We start from the raw sequence: 18,369 nt of genomic DNA, 5'->3' as shown, positions 1-18,369 counted from the left end.
CCAAATGTCAGTAATTGTAATGGGGCCTACCAAATGTCAGTAATTATAAGCAGAAACTTGTCTAAAGGAGGTGTGAAAGTGCTGAATTTCAGCTAAATAAATGATTGTGGCTGGAACTGCCAGGTAATGTACTTTTTCAAGTGATTTGTTGAATAATCAGATGAAAACATCATCACACAACCCACAGACTGACACCCATGATATACCCAACTGAGTCCCGGCGAGGGACATTCTGGATGAAGCCATGTTGCGGAATTTCCACAACCTCCACCCGGATCGCCCAGCGCCTCGCCTTCCGGGTCGTCCCCGAGGCCGGTGTCGGCGCGCTGCGGGACCCGCGCGTCAGGGGAGGGGTACTGTCACAACATCCACAGAAGGTGGCGCCTCTCCTCGGTCGAGCGGCACTCGGCGGTCGTCGTCGCCGGCCTACTAGCTGCCACCGACCTGTGTTTCAGTGTCTGTTAGTTATGTCTGTTTTGTGATTGCACCTGTTTTGTGTTTGTCATTAGTGGGGGGGTATTTAGTCTGTCTGTGTTTAGCTAGGATTCGTGCGGGATTGTTCTTTGTTACGTGTGGTGTTACTTTTATTGTATAAGCATTAGGGTTGCCGGGCTGCGCCCCGTCTGCCTTTTGAGCGGAGCTTCGTTTAAAATGTGGCCTACCAAATGTCAGTAATTATAATATGGCCAAACAAATGCCAGTAATTAAAATGTGGCCTACCAAATGTCAGTAATTATAATAGGGCTACCAAATGTCAGTAATTATAATGTGGTCTACCAAATGCCAGTAATTATAATGTGGGCTACCAAATATCAGTAATTATAATGTGGCCTACCAAATGTCAGTAATTATAATATGGCCCACCAAATGTCAGTAATTATAATATGGCCCACCAAATGCCAGTAATTATAATGTGGCCAACCAAATGTCAGTAATTATAATGTCAGTAATTATAATATGGCCTACCAAATGTCAGTAATTATAATATTGCCTACCAAATGTCAGTATTTATAATGTGGCCTACCAAATGTCAGTAATTATAATATGGCCTACCAAATGTCAGTAATTATAATGGGGCCAACCAAATGTCAGTACTTATAATATGGCCTACCAAATGTCAGTAGTTCTAATGTGGCCTACGAAATGGCACAAATTATAATATGGCCTACCAAATGTCAGTAATTATAATGTGGCCTACCAAATGTCAGTAATTATAATATGGCCTACCAAATGTCAGTAATTATAATGGGGCCTACCAAATGTCAGTAATTATAATATGGCCTACCAAACGTCAGTAAATATGTGGCATACCAAATGTCAGTAATTATAATGGGGCCTACCAAATGTCAGTAATTAAAATATGTCCCACCAAATGTCAGTAATTATAATGTGGCCTACCAAATGTCAGTAATTATAATGTGGCCTACCAAATGTCAGTAATTTAATGTGGCCTACCAAATGTCAGTAATTATAATGGGGCCTACCAAATGTCAGTAATTATAATATGGCCTACCAAATGTCAGTAAATACAATGTGGCCTACCAATTGTCAGTAATTATAATGGGGCCTACCAAATGTCAGTCATTATAATATGGCCCACCAAATGTCAGTAATTATAATATGGCCTACCAAATGGCACAAATTATAATATGGTCTACCAAATGCCAGTAATTATAATGTGGCCTACCAAATGTCAGTAATTATAATATGGCCTACCAAATGTCAGTAATTATAATGTGGCCTACCAAATGTCAGTAATTATAATATGGCCTACCAAATGTCAGTAATTATAATATGGCCTACCAAATGTCAGTAATTATAATGTGGCCTACCAAATGTCAGTAATTATAATGGGGCCTACCAAATGTCAGTAATTATAATGGGGCCTACCAAATGTCAGTAATTATAATGGGGCCTACCAAATGTCAGTAATTATAATGGGGCCTACCAAATGTCAGTAATTATAATGGGGCCTACCAAATGTCAGTAATTATAAGCAGAAACTTGTCTAAAGGAGGTGTGAAAGTGCTGAATTTCAGCTAAATAAATGATTGTGGCTGGAACTGCCAGGTAATGTACTTTTTCAAGTGATTTGTTGAATAATCAGATGAAAACATCATCACACAACCCACAGACTGACACCCATGATATACCCAACTGAGTCTTTACCGACCGTGAAAAACAACCATCAACCGCATAAGATCAGCATACCCAAGGAATCTTATTCTGGTTTCACGTAACTGGGATATAAGCTTTTCGGGGTTTATTGTAAACAGGATATGATGTTTATATGTGTCGACTCAAAAACAGAATACTTGAGTCTCCCGAATACTAACGGGATATAGGTGTGCATGTAAACATAGTCACTGGGTCTGAAATCTGTCTCTGTGTAGAAACCCTTATTATCCAGCTCTACTTGGTAAATAATTGGACGGCAGCTTCACTAATCTGTTCTAGTGTTGAAGTGGAAATGTGCCTCTTATGTTCCTAACCTGTATTTAACTTATCCCCTCCAATTACATCTGCAGATTGTGGTTATAACCTTAGGTGCTTATTCAGCTTCGCTCTGCTAGTTTAGTCTTTCTACTATAGTTATAGTGTCAGTCCTATTTCCCAAAAGTCATAGAAAAAATTTATTGGTCACATACACATATTTAGCAGATGTTATTGTGGGTGTTGCGAAATGCTGGTGTTGCTAGCTCCAACAGTGAAATGCTGGTGTTTCTAACTCCAACAGTGAAATGCTGGTGTTGCTAGCTCCAACAGTGAAATGCTGGTGTTTCTAGCTCCAACAGTGAAATGATGGTGTTCCTAGCTCCAACAATGAAATGCTGGTGTTCCTAGCTCCAACAGTGTAATGCTGGTGTTCCTAGCTCCAACAGTGAAATGCTGGTGTTCCTAGCTCCAACAGTGAAATGATGGTGTTTCTAGCTCCAACAGTGAAATGCTGGTGTTCCTAGCTCCAACAGTGAAATGCTGGTGTTCCTAGCTCCAACAGTGAAATGCTGGTGTTCCTAGCTCCAACAGTGAAATGCTGGTGTTCCTAGCTCCAACAGTGTAATGCTGGTTTTCCTAGCTCCAACAGTGAAATGCTGGTGTTCCTAGCTCCAACAGTGAAATGCTGGTGTTCCTAGCTCCAACAGTGAAATGCTGGTGTTCCTAGCTCCAACAGTGTAATGCTGGTGTTCCTAGCTCCAACAGTGAAATGCTGGTGTTCCTAGCTCCAACAGTGAAATGCTGGTGTTCCTAGCTCCAACAGTGAAATGCTGGTGTTCCTAGCTCCAACAGTGTAATGCTGGTGTTCCTAACTCCAACAGTGAAATGCTGGTGTTCCTAGCTCCAACAGTGAAATGCTGGTGTTCCTACCTCCAACAGTGTAATGCTGGTGTTCCTAGCTCCAACAGTGTAATGCTGGTGTTCCTAGCTCCAACAGTGAAATGCTGGTGTTCCTAGCTCCAACAGTGAAATGCTGGTGTTCCTAGCTCCAACAGTGTAATGCTGGTGTTCCTAGCTCCAACAGTGAAATGCTGGTGTTCCTAGCTCCAACAGTGAAATGCTGGTGTTCCTAGCTCCAACAGTGAAATGCTGGTGTTCCTAGCTCCAACAGTGAAATGCTGGTGTTCCTAGCTCCAACAGTGTAATGCTGGTGTTCCTAGCTCCAGCAGTTCAGTAATATCAAACAATTCACAACAATTCACACACATCTAAAAGAATGGATTTAAGAAATATATAAATATTAGGACGAGCAATGTTGGAGTGGCATTGACTAGAATACAGTAGAATTGAATACAGTATATACATATGAAATGAGTAAAACAGTATGTAAACATTATTAAAATGACCAGTGTTCCATTATTAAAGTGACCAGTGATTCCATGTCTATGTACATAGGGCAGCAGCCTCTAAGGTGCAGGGTTGAGTAACCGGGTGGTAGCCGGGTAGTAACAGTGACTCAATTCAGAGCAGGGTACTGGGTGGAGGCTATCTAGTGTCATGACATTGGCCTGTGGGTAAGTTTAATGACCCCCCCATAAATACCTTTCTCCCTTCCCCTCTCTTTCTGACCCTACTGAAGGACTGTTGAATAGCCTGTGTTAAATATAGAGAGTCTGGGAACATCAAACAAATGGGGAAAGGAACCATATTTTGGTATTAAAACCAGTTGGAAATATGCTTTGAAACTTAATGAGTATGGATGTCAGTTCGGTTGTCATCTGAGACATTATGACTGATGACAGGACGACATAAACTGTACCTGGGAAAGTATACACCCTCTAGTTATCAGAGTCACATGGAATTGTTATGCAATTGAAATGTTTGATATTGAAATTGTTTGTTAGGAGATTAAATGTAATTTTAGCTTCCAATTGAGAGAATTGGGTTTTCATAAGGAAAGTGCCCTGCTTGATCAGTGGCCCGCCCCTGTGAAGAGACAGGGGTCATAAACCTTGAAACACATCCTTCCCCCTCTCTACTATATAAGACAATGACACAATGTAACCAGTTAGTTCCACTACGTGAGGTCTGCAGCCTCTGCGTTACAAGGACACACATGTCAAGTACAGAACTAAGCCAACCTCGGCGTGAGCTTTGGTTGTGAATGGTATGAACTTTGAACTTATTCACTACAGAAGTGATACCTCCTAGCCGTTGAGTTAGCAGCGGCCGCTGTAGACGTGGGCTAGGAAAGGACGGACGACGGATCCAGTCTACCACAGACGAAGATACCACCACGAATCCAATTTACCACCAGAGACATTCTTCCGAGGACCGGAAGATTTGTTGGCCAACCCGGCCAATCTACCGAAGTGCAGCTCAGAGTAAATATTTATTGCATTTTCCTTTTCCAAATGGGCGGTAATTTAGAATGCATAAGATTCTGTATTTACGATAGCATAGCTGCTGTTTCTTTGTTCCTAAGTCTTCCCGCTCTTTCATTCAAGCCCAACCCCCTTTCTGTGTGTAACAACCCGCCATGTCGGCTTCGTCCACCAGGGACATTTTCTGTATGACATCATTTGTATTCAGTGTATATGTAATTCTGTGTGATAAATTAGGTATTTAGTAAATAAATAATTAAACCCAATTTTGTATTGCTGATTCAACTTGTTAGCCAGGGTTCTTGAAGATAACCAAGAATTTACCACTTTCATTATGAGACTGAAAATAAGGTGACGATTAAGATGACGGCTATCGATGTAAAATATTACTACGTTTTTAAGAGTTTATTCGGAAGATAACGGCTCTATAAACACTCTTCCGTGGTGTCCCGACTTTCTAGTTAATTACATTTACATGATTAGCGAATCAGGTGATATTAATTACAGAGAAAGGATTTTATAGAATAGCTTGTCATATCACTTAATCCGGCATAGCAAAGACACGACACTAGTGATGGCTATTTAACAGTGATGGCCTTGAGATAGAAGCTGTTTTTCAGTCTCTTGGTCCCAGCTCTGATGCACCTGTACTGACCTCGCCTTCTGGATGATAGCGGGGTGAACAGGCCGTGATTCGGGTGGTTGATGTCCTTGATGATCTTTTTGGCCTGTGACATCGGGTGGTGTAAGTATCCTGGAGGGCAGGTAGTTTTCCCCCGGTAATGCGTTGAGCAGACCGCACCACCCTCTGGGTAGCCCTGCCGTTGTGGGCGGTGCAGTTGCCGTACCAGGCGGTGATACAGCCCGACAGGATGCTCTCGATTGTGCATCTGTAAAAGTTTAAGGGTCTTAGGAACCAAGCCAAATTTCTTCAGCCTCCTGAGGTTGAAGAGGCGCTGTTCCGCCTTCTTCATCACACTGTCTGAGTGGGTGGACCATTTCAGATTGTCAGTGATGTGTGCGCTGAGGAACTTGAAGCTCTTCACCTTCTCCGCTGTGGTCCCGTAAATGTGGATGGGGGGCGTGCTCCCTCCACTGTCTCCTGAAGTCCACGATCAGCTCCTCCGTTTTGTTGATGTTGAGTGAGAGGTTGTTTTCCTGGCACCACTCCGCCAGGGCACTCACCCCCTCCCTGTAGGCTGTCTCGTCATTGTTGTGAATCAAGCCTACTACTGTTGTGACGTCAGTTGAAATGTATTTGGCTAAGGTGTATGTAAACTTCTGATTTCAACTGTATATGTCAATGTTATTCTCAGAGGCTACCCGGGAACATAGCCCAGTCTGCGTGATCAAAACAGTCTTGAAGCATGGATTCTGATTGGTCAGACCAACGTTGAATAGACCTTAGCACGGGTACTTCCTGTTTGAGTTTCTGCCTATAGGAAGGGAGAAGGAGGATGGAGGGCGAGGGAGTAACAATGGTCTAGAGTTTTTGAAGCGCGAGTACGACAAGCAATGTGTTGATCCAACTTCGGTAGCGTTTTCCTCAAATGTATTTTTTAAAAATCCCCAGATACGATAAATGTGGCCTCAGGATATGTGTTTTCCAGTTTGCACAAAGCTCAGTGTAGTTCCTTCAGGGACGTTGTGGTATCGGCTTGAGGGGGAATATACACGACTGTGACGATAACCGAAGATAATTCTCTCTGGAGGTAATACGGTTGGCATTTGATTGTGAGGTATTCTAGGTTGGGTGAACAAAAGGACTTGAGTTCCTGTACGTGATCACAATCTCACCATGAGTAGTTAATCATGAAACATACACCCCCGCCTTTCTTCTTTCCGGAGAGTTCTTTATTCCTGTCTGTGTGATGTACTGAGAACCCAGCTGGCTGTATGGACGGGGACAGTATATCCGGAAAGAGACATGATTCCATGAGTATGTTACAGTCCCTGATGTCTCTCTGGAGGGAGATCCTCGCCTTGAGCTCATCTACTTTATTGTCCAGGGACAGAACATTAGCGAGTAATATATTAGGGTTTTCACGAAGCGCACCACAGGAATAATGGTTATGTGTTGTTTCAGGAACAGCACCACAGAAATAATGGTTCTGTGTTGTTTCAGGAAGAGCACCACAGGAATAATGGTTCTGTGTTGTTTCAGGAAGAGCACCACAGGAATAATGGTTCTGTGTTGTTTCAGGAAGAGCACCATAGTGCGTATGTTGTTCCGGTTTTATGAGCCCCAGAATGGAAACATCTACATCGCTGGACAGAACATCAGAGACGTTGGACTGGACAGTCTGCGACGGGCCGTAGGGGTGGTACCACAGGTAAAACTGCCTTGATTTTATTAAACTTATTGATCCTGTATTAAGTTGACTTGGACAACAGTAAACTCCCACAACAAGGGGGCACTGTGGAAGGGTATAGAAACTACAGGTTCTTTCCTTCACATGTTGAAAGAACAGTTTGTGTATTTGTTCAGTGTGTTTCTACACTTGATGCTGTCCTCTCCTGATGTTTCCACTCCTCAAGTTGAGCTGAAGGTATTGATTGACTACTGCTTCCTCCCTCTCTCTGTCTCTCCTCCTTCTACCCAGGATGCACTGCTCTTCCACAACACCATCTTCTACAACCTTCAGTACAGGAACATCAACGCCACGCCAGAGGAGGTGTACCAGGTGGCACGGCTGGCAGGGATCCACGATGCCATCCTTAGGATGCCCCACGGATACGACACTCAGGTTGGCGAGAGGGGACTCAAACTGTTAGGTAGGTCAGACACACTCTGGTCGGGAGAGGGGACTCAAAAATCTACTAGTCTGACTGGTGTAGCTCCTACTGTTACTACTGGGGCTTTTTATATCTACCAGTCTGACTGGTGTAGCTCCTAATGTTACCACTGGGGCTTTCTATATCTACCAGTCTGACTGGTGTAGCTCCTACTGTTACCACTGGGGCTTTCTATATGTACCAGTTTGGCTACCTGTTGACTTTTCCATAGCACTTCTACAGAGTCAGTTAGAACAGAGAGAATGACAAACGTCTTCAGTTGCGTTGCTTTCTTTGTGACCTGACCTGGCTCTAGATATGTGTATGCTTCCTGTCCTGTCTCTGTTGCCGTGTGTTTCAAGACTGCTTTATTTGCTTCCTGTTATGTCTCTGTTGCCATGTGTGCCAATAATGCTTTATTTACTTCCTTTTCTGTCTCTGTTGCCATGTGTGTCAAGACTGCATTATTTACTTCCGGTTCTGTCTCTTGTGCCTTGTGTGTCAAGCCTGCATCATTTACTTCCTGTTCTGTCTGTTGCTGTGTGTGTCAAGACTGCATCATTGACTTGCTGTGTGTTTTTCAGGTGGGGAGAAGCAGCGTGTGGCCATAGCCAGGGCCATACTGAAGAACCCTCCTATCCTGCTGTATGATGAAGCTACGTCCTCACTGGACTCTATCACTGAGGAGGTAACCCCCACACAATACAGAATCACCTGTTGCCTCTTCTGCAGCTCAATTTACCAACCAATCAATCAGCTCAGTAGATGTTAGGGGATAGAGTACACTGTGCCCTGAACTTGGAGAGAATAGGCCACATCATATTATACGTTTCTTACTGAATTACATTTAGATGTGTATTGCTTTCTTATTGTGAAGCTTTTTATAAGGGCGTATGTAAATATCATTAGGAGCACACAGGGGTGTGCAGCAGGGGTGATGATGACAGGAGATATTGCTGGCTGCTTTTGTGTTGACTTAGTTGTTTTAATGGCATTTCTCAGAGAAACCGGGTTCATATATATCCTGTCTGTCATATTGGCATCGGTGTGCTCCTAGAACATTCTAGAACTATTTCTAATACTTGATGTTCCTGTGTTGTTTCTATACAGTGTTCTAGAACTATTTCTAATACTTGATGTTCCTGTGTTCCATAATAATGGCGCTGTAGGGGATGGCTGCCATTTTACGGGCTCCAAACTAGTGATGCACCGATATGACATTTTTGTCCGATATCGATAATTTCCTTGCCAAAAAAACGATACCGATAACCGATATTTAAACCTTTCTAACTTCTAGTACTGTTAAGTAGTTAACACACACACACATGGACGCAGTGGTCTAAGGCACTGCATCTCAGTGCAAGAGGCGTCACTACAGTCCCTGGTTCGAATCCAGGCTGTATCACAACTGGCCGTGATTGGAGGCACATTTGGCCCAGCGTCGTCCGGGCCGTCATTGTAAATAAGAATTTGTTCTTAACTGACATGCCTAGTTAACCTATCTAGGGGAGGTGGGACGAAATCGTCTACACTGTTCAACAGTCAGTGACAAATCAGAGCGCCAAATTTAAAACCACAAAATGTCATAATTCAAAGTTCTCAAACATAGGACTATTTTACACCATTTTATAGATACACTTCTCCTGAATCGAACCACGTTGTCCGATTTCCAAAAGGCTTTACAGCGAAAGCAAAACATTAGATTATGTTAGGAGAGTACATAGACACAAAAAACCACACAGCCATTACCAAGCAACTAGCATGCATCACAAATACCCAAAACACAGCTAAATGCAGCACTAACCTTTGATGATCTTCATCAGATGACACTCCTAGGACATTATGTTATACAATACATGCATGTTTTGTTCAATCAAGTTCATATTTATATCAAAAAACAGCTTTTTACATTAGCATGTGATGTTCAGAACTAGAATACACACCGAAAACTTCCAGTGAATTTACTAAATTACTCACGATAAACGTTGACAAAATACATAACAATTATTTTAAGAATTATAGATACAGAACTCCTTTATGCAATCGCTATGTCCGATTTTAAAATAGCTTTTCGGCGAAAGCACATTTTGCAATATTCTGAGTACATAGCTCAGCCATCACGGCTAGCTAATTTGACACCCACCAAGTTTGGGACAACCTAAACTCAGAATTACTATTAGAAAAATTGGATTACCTTTGCTGTTCTTCATCAGAATGCACTCCCAGGACTTCTACTTCAACAACAAATGTTGTTTTGGTTCCAAGTAATCCATAGTTGTATCCAAATACCGCCGTTTTGTTCATGCGTTCAGGTCACTATCCGAAGGGTAACGTGCGAGCGCATTTCGTGACAAAAAAATTCAAAATATTCCATTACCGTACTTAGAAGCATGTCAAACGCTGTTTAAAATACATTTTTATGCTACTTTTCTCGTAAAATAGCGATAATATTCCAACCGGGCAATGTTGTATTCATTCAGAGAGAGAAAGAAAAACATGGAGAAGTCTCGTGACCGCGCATCTCATTCTCACTGTCCCCAGGCTGACAACTTACAAATTCTGCTGCTGTTCTTTGCCCAGAGACAGCAGACATTCCACTTTCTGGCGGCTTTAGAGAGCCAATGAAAGCCTTAGAAAATGTCCCTTTACAGCACAGATGCTGTATTTTCGATAGAGATGCAACAGAAGGACAACAAATTGTCAGACAGGGCACTTCCTGTATGGAATCTTCTCAGGTTTTGGCCTTCCAAATGAGTTCTGTTATACTCACAGACACCATTAAAACAGTTTTAGAAACTTTAGAGTGTTTTCTATCCAGATCTACTAATTATATGCAAATTCTAGTTTCTGGGCAGGAGTAGTAACCTGATTAAATCGGGTACGTGTTTTATCCGGCCGTGAAAATACTGCCCCCTATACCACAACAGGTTAAATAAAGGTTACACACACACACACACACACCCACACACCCCACACTGACCAAAAAGGTATTTTGTTGGCATTTACGTATGTCCCCATTACCAGTAAAACATAATCAAAACCTATTTCTTTCACTTACTTGCTGTGCTGTTTCGTTGTTCATTTGTTCAGTTTCATTCTCAACCAGGATTTCTATGGAACGCAGTTTGGGTCTTTGTGGGTCAAAAAAGATACACGTAAAATAACACAACATCTTTTTCAGTAGCTATCGTTAGCTAGCTAGCTATATAGCTAGGTGTCATTATCTAAAATAACCCTAATTTATAAGACAGTTCTTATTTGATTAATGATGGTCGGAACCATTTATGTGAAGCTAGCCACAATAAGGATTAGTCACAATAGTGGACTTTGAGGTTAGCCTTCAAAATAAAAGTATGGCATAATTATACTATTTGTATTCATTTGCATTGACATACTTTTATTTTGAAGGCAAACCGCAAATTCCACTATTGTGCCTAAACCTTATTGTGGCTAGCTTCACAACACATAACCCAGTCCGGTCGAGCGTCACTAGCGAGATGAAGCTAGCTGGCTGCTTATAACGTTAGCTTTGGGCAACAGGGTTAAGTAGCTGGTTAGTAATTTATTTTCACGACCTGAAATTCAATTTCAATAGGCGAACAACAAGTGGCAACCTAGCTAATACTTACTCACAAGGATTCCTAAATCATTGCTAAGAATAATGAAAATGACTGCAGTTTCTACTGGTCATTGTTTTCAGGCTGGTTGTATTGGTGCTAGCTAGGTACCAAGCTAAAGCTAGCTAGCTACCCCAGAAGTTGCAGTTGAACAAATTATGCTTTACCACCAACGTGGTATTGAAAACACATCGTTCGTGGCCGGTGTTCGCAGACTTTTTTTGTACAGTGCTACTGTATCTTTTTTGACACACAAAGACCCAAACGGCGTTCCATAGTATGTATGTCGTGGAGCTAATAGCAGTGACACCATTACTGTGTAACTCCGTTAGGGCAACATCTGAAAAATAGCGCACTTGGCAGTGTTTACCGGTGCTCGACCAGTCGGCGAAAGCCAACATCACCCACGACAGAGAACGGTTGATTATCAAGGGCAATAAATTCCATTATCTTGGCGTTAATGGATTTCACCTTTGAGTTGTCTCGCTGAAATGTTCTTACTCTTTCAAATGACTGCTGGACTTGTTGACGGCTCGATCCACACAGAAGATATTGTGGGCTAGATCAGGAATGCTGTGTTGAACGTACAGTGCAGCATTTTACCTACGTTATATAGGTATGCACGTCAGCTTTCACATCGGTTTTGCACATCGGCATTAAACTAGACATAGATTCCGATATGTTCACCGATATATCGTGCATCCCTACTCCTAACCAACTGTGGTATTTTGTGTGTTTTTTTGCATTGTTTGTAATTTTATTTTGTACATAATGTTGATGCTACCATCTCTCTTATGACCGAAAAGAGCTTTTGGACATCAGACCAGTGATTACTCACCTCGAACTAGACAAAGAATTTTCTTTAATGAGTCCGACGTGAAGGATATACTGCTTTCCGGAGACCAGGCCCAAATCCCTGTCATTCGCGTGAAGAAAAGGCGGCGATACAGAGGGAGAAGGTTGGGATGCCTTGTGAGGATTCAGAGGCGAGTGAGTAAATCACCACTACCATCGGTTCTCTTGGTCAACCACTGGAGAATAAACTGGATGATCTACAGTCAAGACTGTCCTACCAACGGTCATTAAAAACTGAAATATATTATGTTTATGAGTCGTGGCTGAACAACAACACATTTTATTTATTTTACCTTTGTTTAACTTGGCAAGTCAGTTAAGAACAAATTCTTATTTTCAATGATGGCCTAGGAACAGTGGGTTAACTGCCTTGTTCAGGGGGCAGAACGACAGATTTTGTACAATTTTGTCAGCTCGAGGATTTGAACTTGCAACCTTTCGGTTACTAGTCCAACGCTCTAACCACTAGGCTACACTGCCGCCACATAACATAGAGTTGACTGGGTTTTCCATGCATCGGCAGGACAGAACAGCAATACCTCAAGACTTCTTTAATATTAGACATCGCACACTAGAACTTACCAGACGAGGGGCGGGGCCTGGTAAGTTGGGCCTGGTAAGACGAGGGGCGGGGTTGCGTCTATTTGTCAAAAACTTATAGTGTGCGATGTCTAATATTAAAGAAGTCTTGAGGTATTGCTGGCCTGAGGTAGATTACCTCATGATAAGCTGTAGACCACACTATCTACCAGGAGAGTTTTTATCTATATTATTCGTAGCCGTCTATTTACCACCAAAAACAGATGCTGGCACTAAGACCGCACTAAACTAACTGTATAAGGCCATAAGCAAATAAGAAAATGCTCATCCAGAAGTGGCGCTCCAAGTGGCCGGGGATTTTAATGCAGGCAAACTAAAATCCATTTTACCTTATTTCTAGCAGCATGTCACATGTGCAACCAGAGGGGAAAAAAACTCTAGACCACCTTTACTCCACACACATAGATGCATACAAAGCTCTCCCTCACCCTCCATTTGGCAAATCTGACCATAATTCTATCTTCCTGATAAAACTAAAGCAGGAAGTACCAGTGACTCGCTCAATACGAAAGTGGTCAGATGACACGGATGCTACGCTACATGACTGTTTTGCTGCACAGACTAGAATATGTTCCAGTATTCAGCCAATGGCATTGAGGAGTACACCACATCAGTCACCGGCTTCATCAATAAGTGCATCGACGACGTGTACTCAGAGCATGCGAGGATCAACTGGCAAGTTTATTCACTGACATTTTCAACCTCTCCCTACTGAGTCTGTAATTCCTACATGTTTCAAGCAGACCGCCATAGTCCCTGTGACCAAGAATGCGAAGAATGCAATAATGCGAAGGTAACCTGCCTAAACCTGCTCTAGCCTAGTGGTTAGAGCATTGGGCCAGTAACCGAAAGGTTGCTAGATTCGAATCCCCGAGCTGACTTTGCGTCACCGCCTGGTATGGCAACTGCTCGGCATCCAACCGTAAGGCGCTACAGAGGGTAGTGCGTACTGCCCAATACATCACTGGGGCCAAGCTTCCTGCCATCCAGGACCTATATACTTGCTGGTGTCAGAGGAAGGCCCAAAAATTGTCAGACTCCAGTCATCCAAGTCATAGACTGTTCTATCGGCTACCGCACGACAAGCGGTACTGGAGCACCAAGTCTAGGTCCAAAAGACTCCTTAACAGCTTCTACCCCCCCAAGCCATTAGACTCCTTAACAGCTTCTACCCCCCCCAAGCCATAAGACTGCTGAACAATTCATCAAAAGGCCACCTGGACTACTTACATTGCTGCTACTCACTGTTTTTATATAGTCTCTTTATATAGTCTCATAGTCTCTTTCCCCCTACCTACATGTGCAAATTACCTTGACTAACATGTATCATTGCACATTGACTCGGTACCGGTACCCCCTGTATATAGCCTTATTATTGTTATTTGTTATACACTGCTGAAAAAAATAAAGGGAACACTAAAATAACACATCCTAGATCTGAATGAATGAAATAATCTTATTAAATACTTTTTTCTTTACATAGTTGAATGTGCTGACAACAAAATCACACAAAAATAATCAATGGAAATCCAATTTATCAACCCATGGAGGTCTGGATTTAGAGTCACACTCAAAATTAAAGTGGAAAACCACACTACAGGCTGATCCAACTTTGATGTGATGTCCTTAAAACAAGTCAAAATGAGGCTCAGTAGTGTGTGGCCTCCACGTGCCTGTATGACCTCCCTACAATGCCTGGGCATGCTCCTGATGAGGTGGCGGATGGTCTCCTGAGGGATCTCCTCCCAGACCTGGACTAAAGCATCCGCCAACTCCTGGACAGTCTGTGGTGCAACGTGGCGTTGGTGGATGGAGCGAGACATGATGTCCCAGATGTGCTCAATTGGATTCAGGTCTGGGGAACGGGCGGGCCAGTCCATAGCATCAATGCCTTCCTCTTGCAGGAACTGCTGACACACTCCAGCCACATGAGGTCTAGCATTGTCTTGCATTAGGAGGAACCCAGGGCCAACCGCACCAGCATATGGTCTCACAAGGGGTCTGAGGATCTCATCTCGGTACCTAATGGCAGTCAGGCTACCTCTGGCGAGCACATGGAGGGCTGTGCGGCCCCCCAAAGAAATGCCACCCCACACCATGACTGACCCACCGCCAAACCCGTCATGCTGGAGGATGTTGCAGGCAGCAGAACGTTCTCCACGGCGTCTCCAGACTCTGTCACGTCTGTCACATGTGCTCAGTGTGAACCTGCTTTCATCTGTGAAGAGCACAGGGCGCCAGTGGCGAATTTGCCAATCTTGGTGTTCTCTGGCAAATGCCAAACGTCCTGCACGGTGTTGGGCTGTAAGCACAACCCCCATCTGTGGACGTCGGGCCCTCATACCACCCTCATGGAGTCTGTTTCTGACCGTTTGAGCAGACACATGCACATTTGTGGCCTGCTGGAGGTCATTTTGCAGGGCTCTGAGAGTGCTCCTCCTGCTCCTCCTTGCACAAAGGCGGAGGTAGCGGTCCTGCTGCTGGGTTGTTGCCCTCCTATGGCCTCCTCCACGTCTCCTGATGTACTGGCCTGTCTCCTGGTAGCGCCTCCATGCTCTGGACACTACGCTGACAGACACAGCAAACCTTCTTGCCACAGCTCGCATTGATGTGCCAACCTGGATGAGCTGCACTACCTGAGCCACTTGTGTGGGTTGTAGATTCTGTCTCATGCTACCACTAGAGTGAAAGCACCGCCAGCATTCAAAAGTGACCAAAACATCAGCCAGGAAGCATAGGAACTGAGAAGTGGTCTGTGGTTACCACCTGCAGAACCACTCCTTTATTGGGGGTGTCTTGCTAATTGCCTATAATTTCCACCTGTTGTCTATTCCGTTTGCACAACAGCATGTGAAATTTATTGTCAATCAGTGTTGCTTCCTAAGTGGACAGTTTGATTTCACAGAAGTGTGATTGGCTTGGAGTTACATTGTGTTGTTTAAGTGTTCACTTTATTTTTTTGAGCAGTGTATATTGTTATTATCAACAGCCTTACACCCCCCGCAGAAACTTGCCTAAGCCTCCCCCATTTCTCTTTCACCCAAATCCAGATAGCTGATGTTCTGAAAGAGCTGCAAAATCTGGACCCCTACAAATCAGCTGGGCTAGACAATCTGGACCCTCTCTTTCTAAAATTACCAGCCGAAATTATTGCAACCCCTATTTCTAGCCTGTTCAACCTCTCTTTCGTATCATCTGAGATCCCCAAAGATTAGAAAGCTGCCGCGGTCATTCCCTTCTTCAAAGGGGGAGACACTCTAGACCTAAACTGCTACAGACCCGTATCTATCCTACCCTGCCTTTCTAAAGTCTTCGAAAGCCAAGTTAAGAAACAGGATCACCGACCATTTCGAATCCCATCGTACCTTCTCCGCTATGCAATCTGGTTTCCGAGCTGGCCATGGATGCTCCTCAGCCATGCTCAAGGTCCTAAACGATATCATAACTGCCATCGATAAGAGACAATACTGTGCTGAGCTGTATTCATCGACCTGGCCAAGACTTTCGACTCTGTCAATCATCACATTCTTTATTGGCAGACTCAACAGCCTTGGTTTCTCAAATAACTGCCACGCCTTGTTCACAAACTACTTCTCAGACAGAGTTCAGTGTGTCAAATTGTCTCTATGGGGGTGCCACAGGGTTCAATTCTCGGGCCGACTCTTTTCTCTGTATACATCAATGATGTCGCTCTTGCTGCTGGTGATTCTCTGATCCACCTCTACGCAGACGACACCATTAGATATACTTCTGGCCCTTCTTTGGACACTGTGTTAACTAACCTCCAGACGAGCTTCAATGACATACAACTCTCCTTCTGTGGCCTCCAACTGCTCTTAAATGCAAGTAAAACTAAATGCATGCTCTTCAACCGATCACTGCCCACACCTGCCCGCCCATCCAGCATCACTACTCTGGACGGTTCTGAGTTAGAATATGTGGACAACTACAAACACCTAGGTGTCTGGTTAGACTGTAAGCTCTCCTTCCAGACTCAAATGTCTCCAATCCAAAGTTAAACCTAGAATTGGCTTCCTATTTCGCAACAAGGCATCCTTCACTCATGCTGCCAAACATACCCTCGTAAAACTGACCATCCTACCGATCCTCGACTTCGGCGATGTCATTTACAAAATAGCCTCCAATACCCTACTCAATAAACTGGATGCAGTCTATCACAGTGCCATCCGTTTTGTCACCAAAGCCCCATATACTACCCACCACTGTGATATGTATGCTCTCGTTGGCTGGCCCTCAATTCATATTCGTCGCCAAACCCACTGTCTCCAGGTCATCTATAAGTCTTTGCTAAGTAAAGCCCCGCCTTATCTCAGCTCTCTGGTCACCATAGCAGCACCCACCCGTAGCACCATCTCCAGCAGGTATATCTCACTGGTCACCCCCAAAGCCAACTCCTCCTTTGGCTGCCTTTCCTTCCAGTTCTCTGCTGCCAATGAATAGAATGAACTGCAAAAATCACTGAAGCTGGAGACTCATATCTCCCTCACTAACTTTAAGCACCAGCTGTCAGAGCAGCTTACAGATCACTGCACCTGTACATAGCCCATTTGTACATAGCCCATCCAACTACCTCATCCCAATATTGTTATCTATTTTTTTTATTTTGCTCCTTTGCACCCCAGTTTCTCTACTTGTGCACTCATCTTCTGCACATCTATCACTCCAGTGTTTAATTGCTATATTGTAATTATTTCGACACTTTGGCCTATTTATTGCCTTACCTCCCTTATCCTACCTCATTTGCACACAATGTATATAGACTTTTTCTATTGTATTATTGACTGCATGTTTGTTTATTCAATGTGTAACTCTGTGTTTTTGTTTGTGTCACACTGCTTTGATTTATCTTGGCCAGGTCGCAGTTGTAAATGTGAACTTGTTCTCAACTAGCCTACCTGGTTAAATAAAGGTGAAATACATTTTCAAAAACTTTTTTAATTTTGTTACTTTTTATTAAAACATTTTTTTTTACTTTAGTTTATTTTGTAAATATTTCTTAACTCTATTTCTTGAAGTGCATTGTTGGCTAAGGGTTTGTAAGGGTATTGGTTAAGGGTATTGTATTCGTTGTATTCGGCACATGTGACAAATAACATTTTATTTGATCTACAACACTTTAGATATGTTTCTAACATTTGATGTTCTTGTGTTGTTCTGGAACATTCTATAACGTTTTATAATACTTGATGTTTCTCTATCTCTACAACATTTTGGAAATAATTTAGAATACTTCATGTTCCTGTGTTGTTCTAGAACCTTCTAGAACTATTTGTAACGTTCAATGTTTCTGTGTTGTAGAAAGTTCTAGAACTATTTCTAATACTTGATGTTCCTCTGTTTCTCTACAACATTCTAGTACCATTTTGAATAATTTATCTTTCTGTGTTGTAGAGCGTTCTAGAACTATTTCTAATACTTCATGTTGATTCTGTGTACTTCTAGAACATTCTTAGTTCCATGAAGGGTCTGGTCCAGGACCGGACGTCGGTGTTCATCGCTCACAGACTGTCCACCATCGTAGACGCAGACGAGATCATCGTACTCAACAAGGTAAGAAAACCTTCTGATAGCGATTTATCCAAGGAGGGAGCTTTTTTTACAACCTTTCCTGTTGAAAAGCATTATCCCAAGTATAAATCCTGAAAATTACACAGACTAAAGGGTAAAAAAACAACATTTGG

The 18,369-nt window shown here is 43.0% G+C and overlaps 1 protein-coding gene across 1 annotated transcript in view; it reads left to right on the top strand.

Moving 5' to 3' along the window:
- LOC115206775 (ATP-binding cassette sub-family B member 7, mitochondrial-like) overlaps positions 1-18,369 on the top strand; it is a 46,658-nt gene that overhangs the window by 11,560 nt on the left and 16,729 nt on the right. The window contains exons 4-7 of the mRNA XM_029773976.1: positions 7,024-7,153; positions 7,424-7,595; positions 8,180-8,283; positions 18,131-18,238. Coding sequence (XP_029629836.1) covers positions 7,024-7,153; positions 7,424-7,595; positions 8,180-8,283; positions 18,131-18,238 — 514 coding nt within the window. The remainder of the gene's footprint in view (positions 1-7,023; positions 7,154-7,423; positions 7,596-8,179; positions 8,284-18,130; positions 18,239-18,369) is intronic.

Source organism: Salmo trutta, chromosome 13, assembly GCF_901001165.1.
Source record: "Salmo trutta chromosome 13, fSalTru1.1, whole genome shotgun sequence".
In the NCBI taxonomy this organism is placed as follows: Eukaryota; Metazoa; Chordata; class Actinopteri; order Salmoniformes; family Salmonidae; genus Salmo; species Salmo trutta.
The sequence above is the reverse complement of the archived record's forward strand: the minus strand, read 5'-3'. Positions and strand labels throughout refer to the sequence as shown.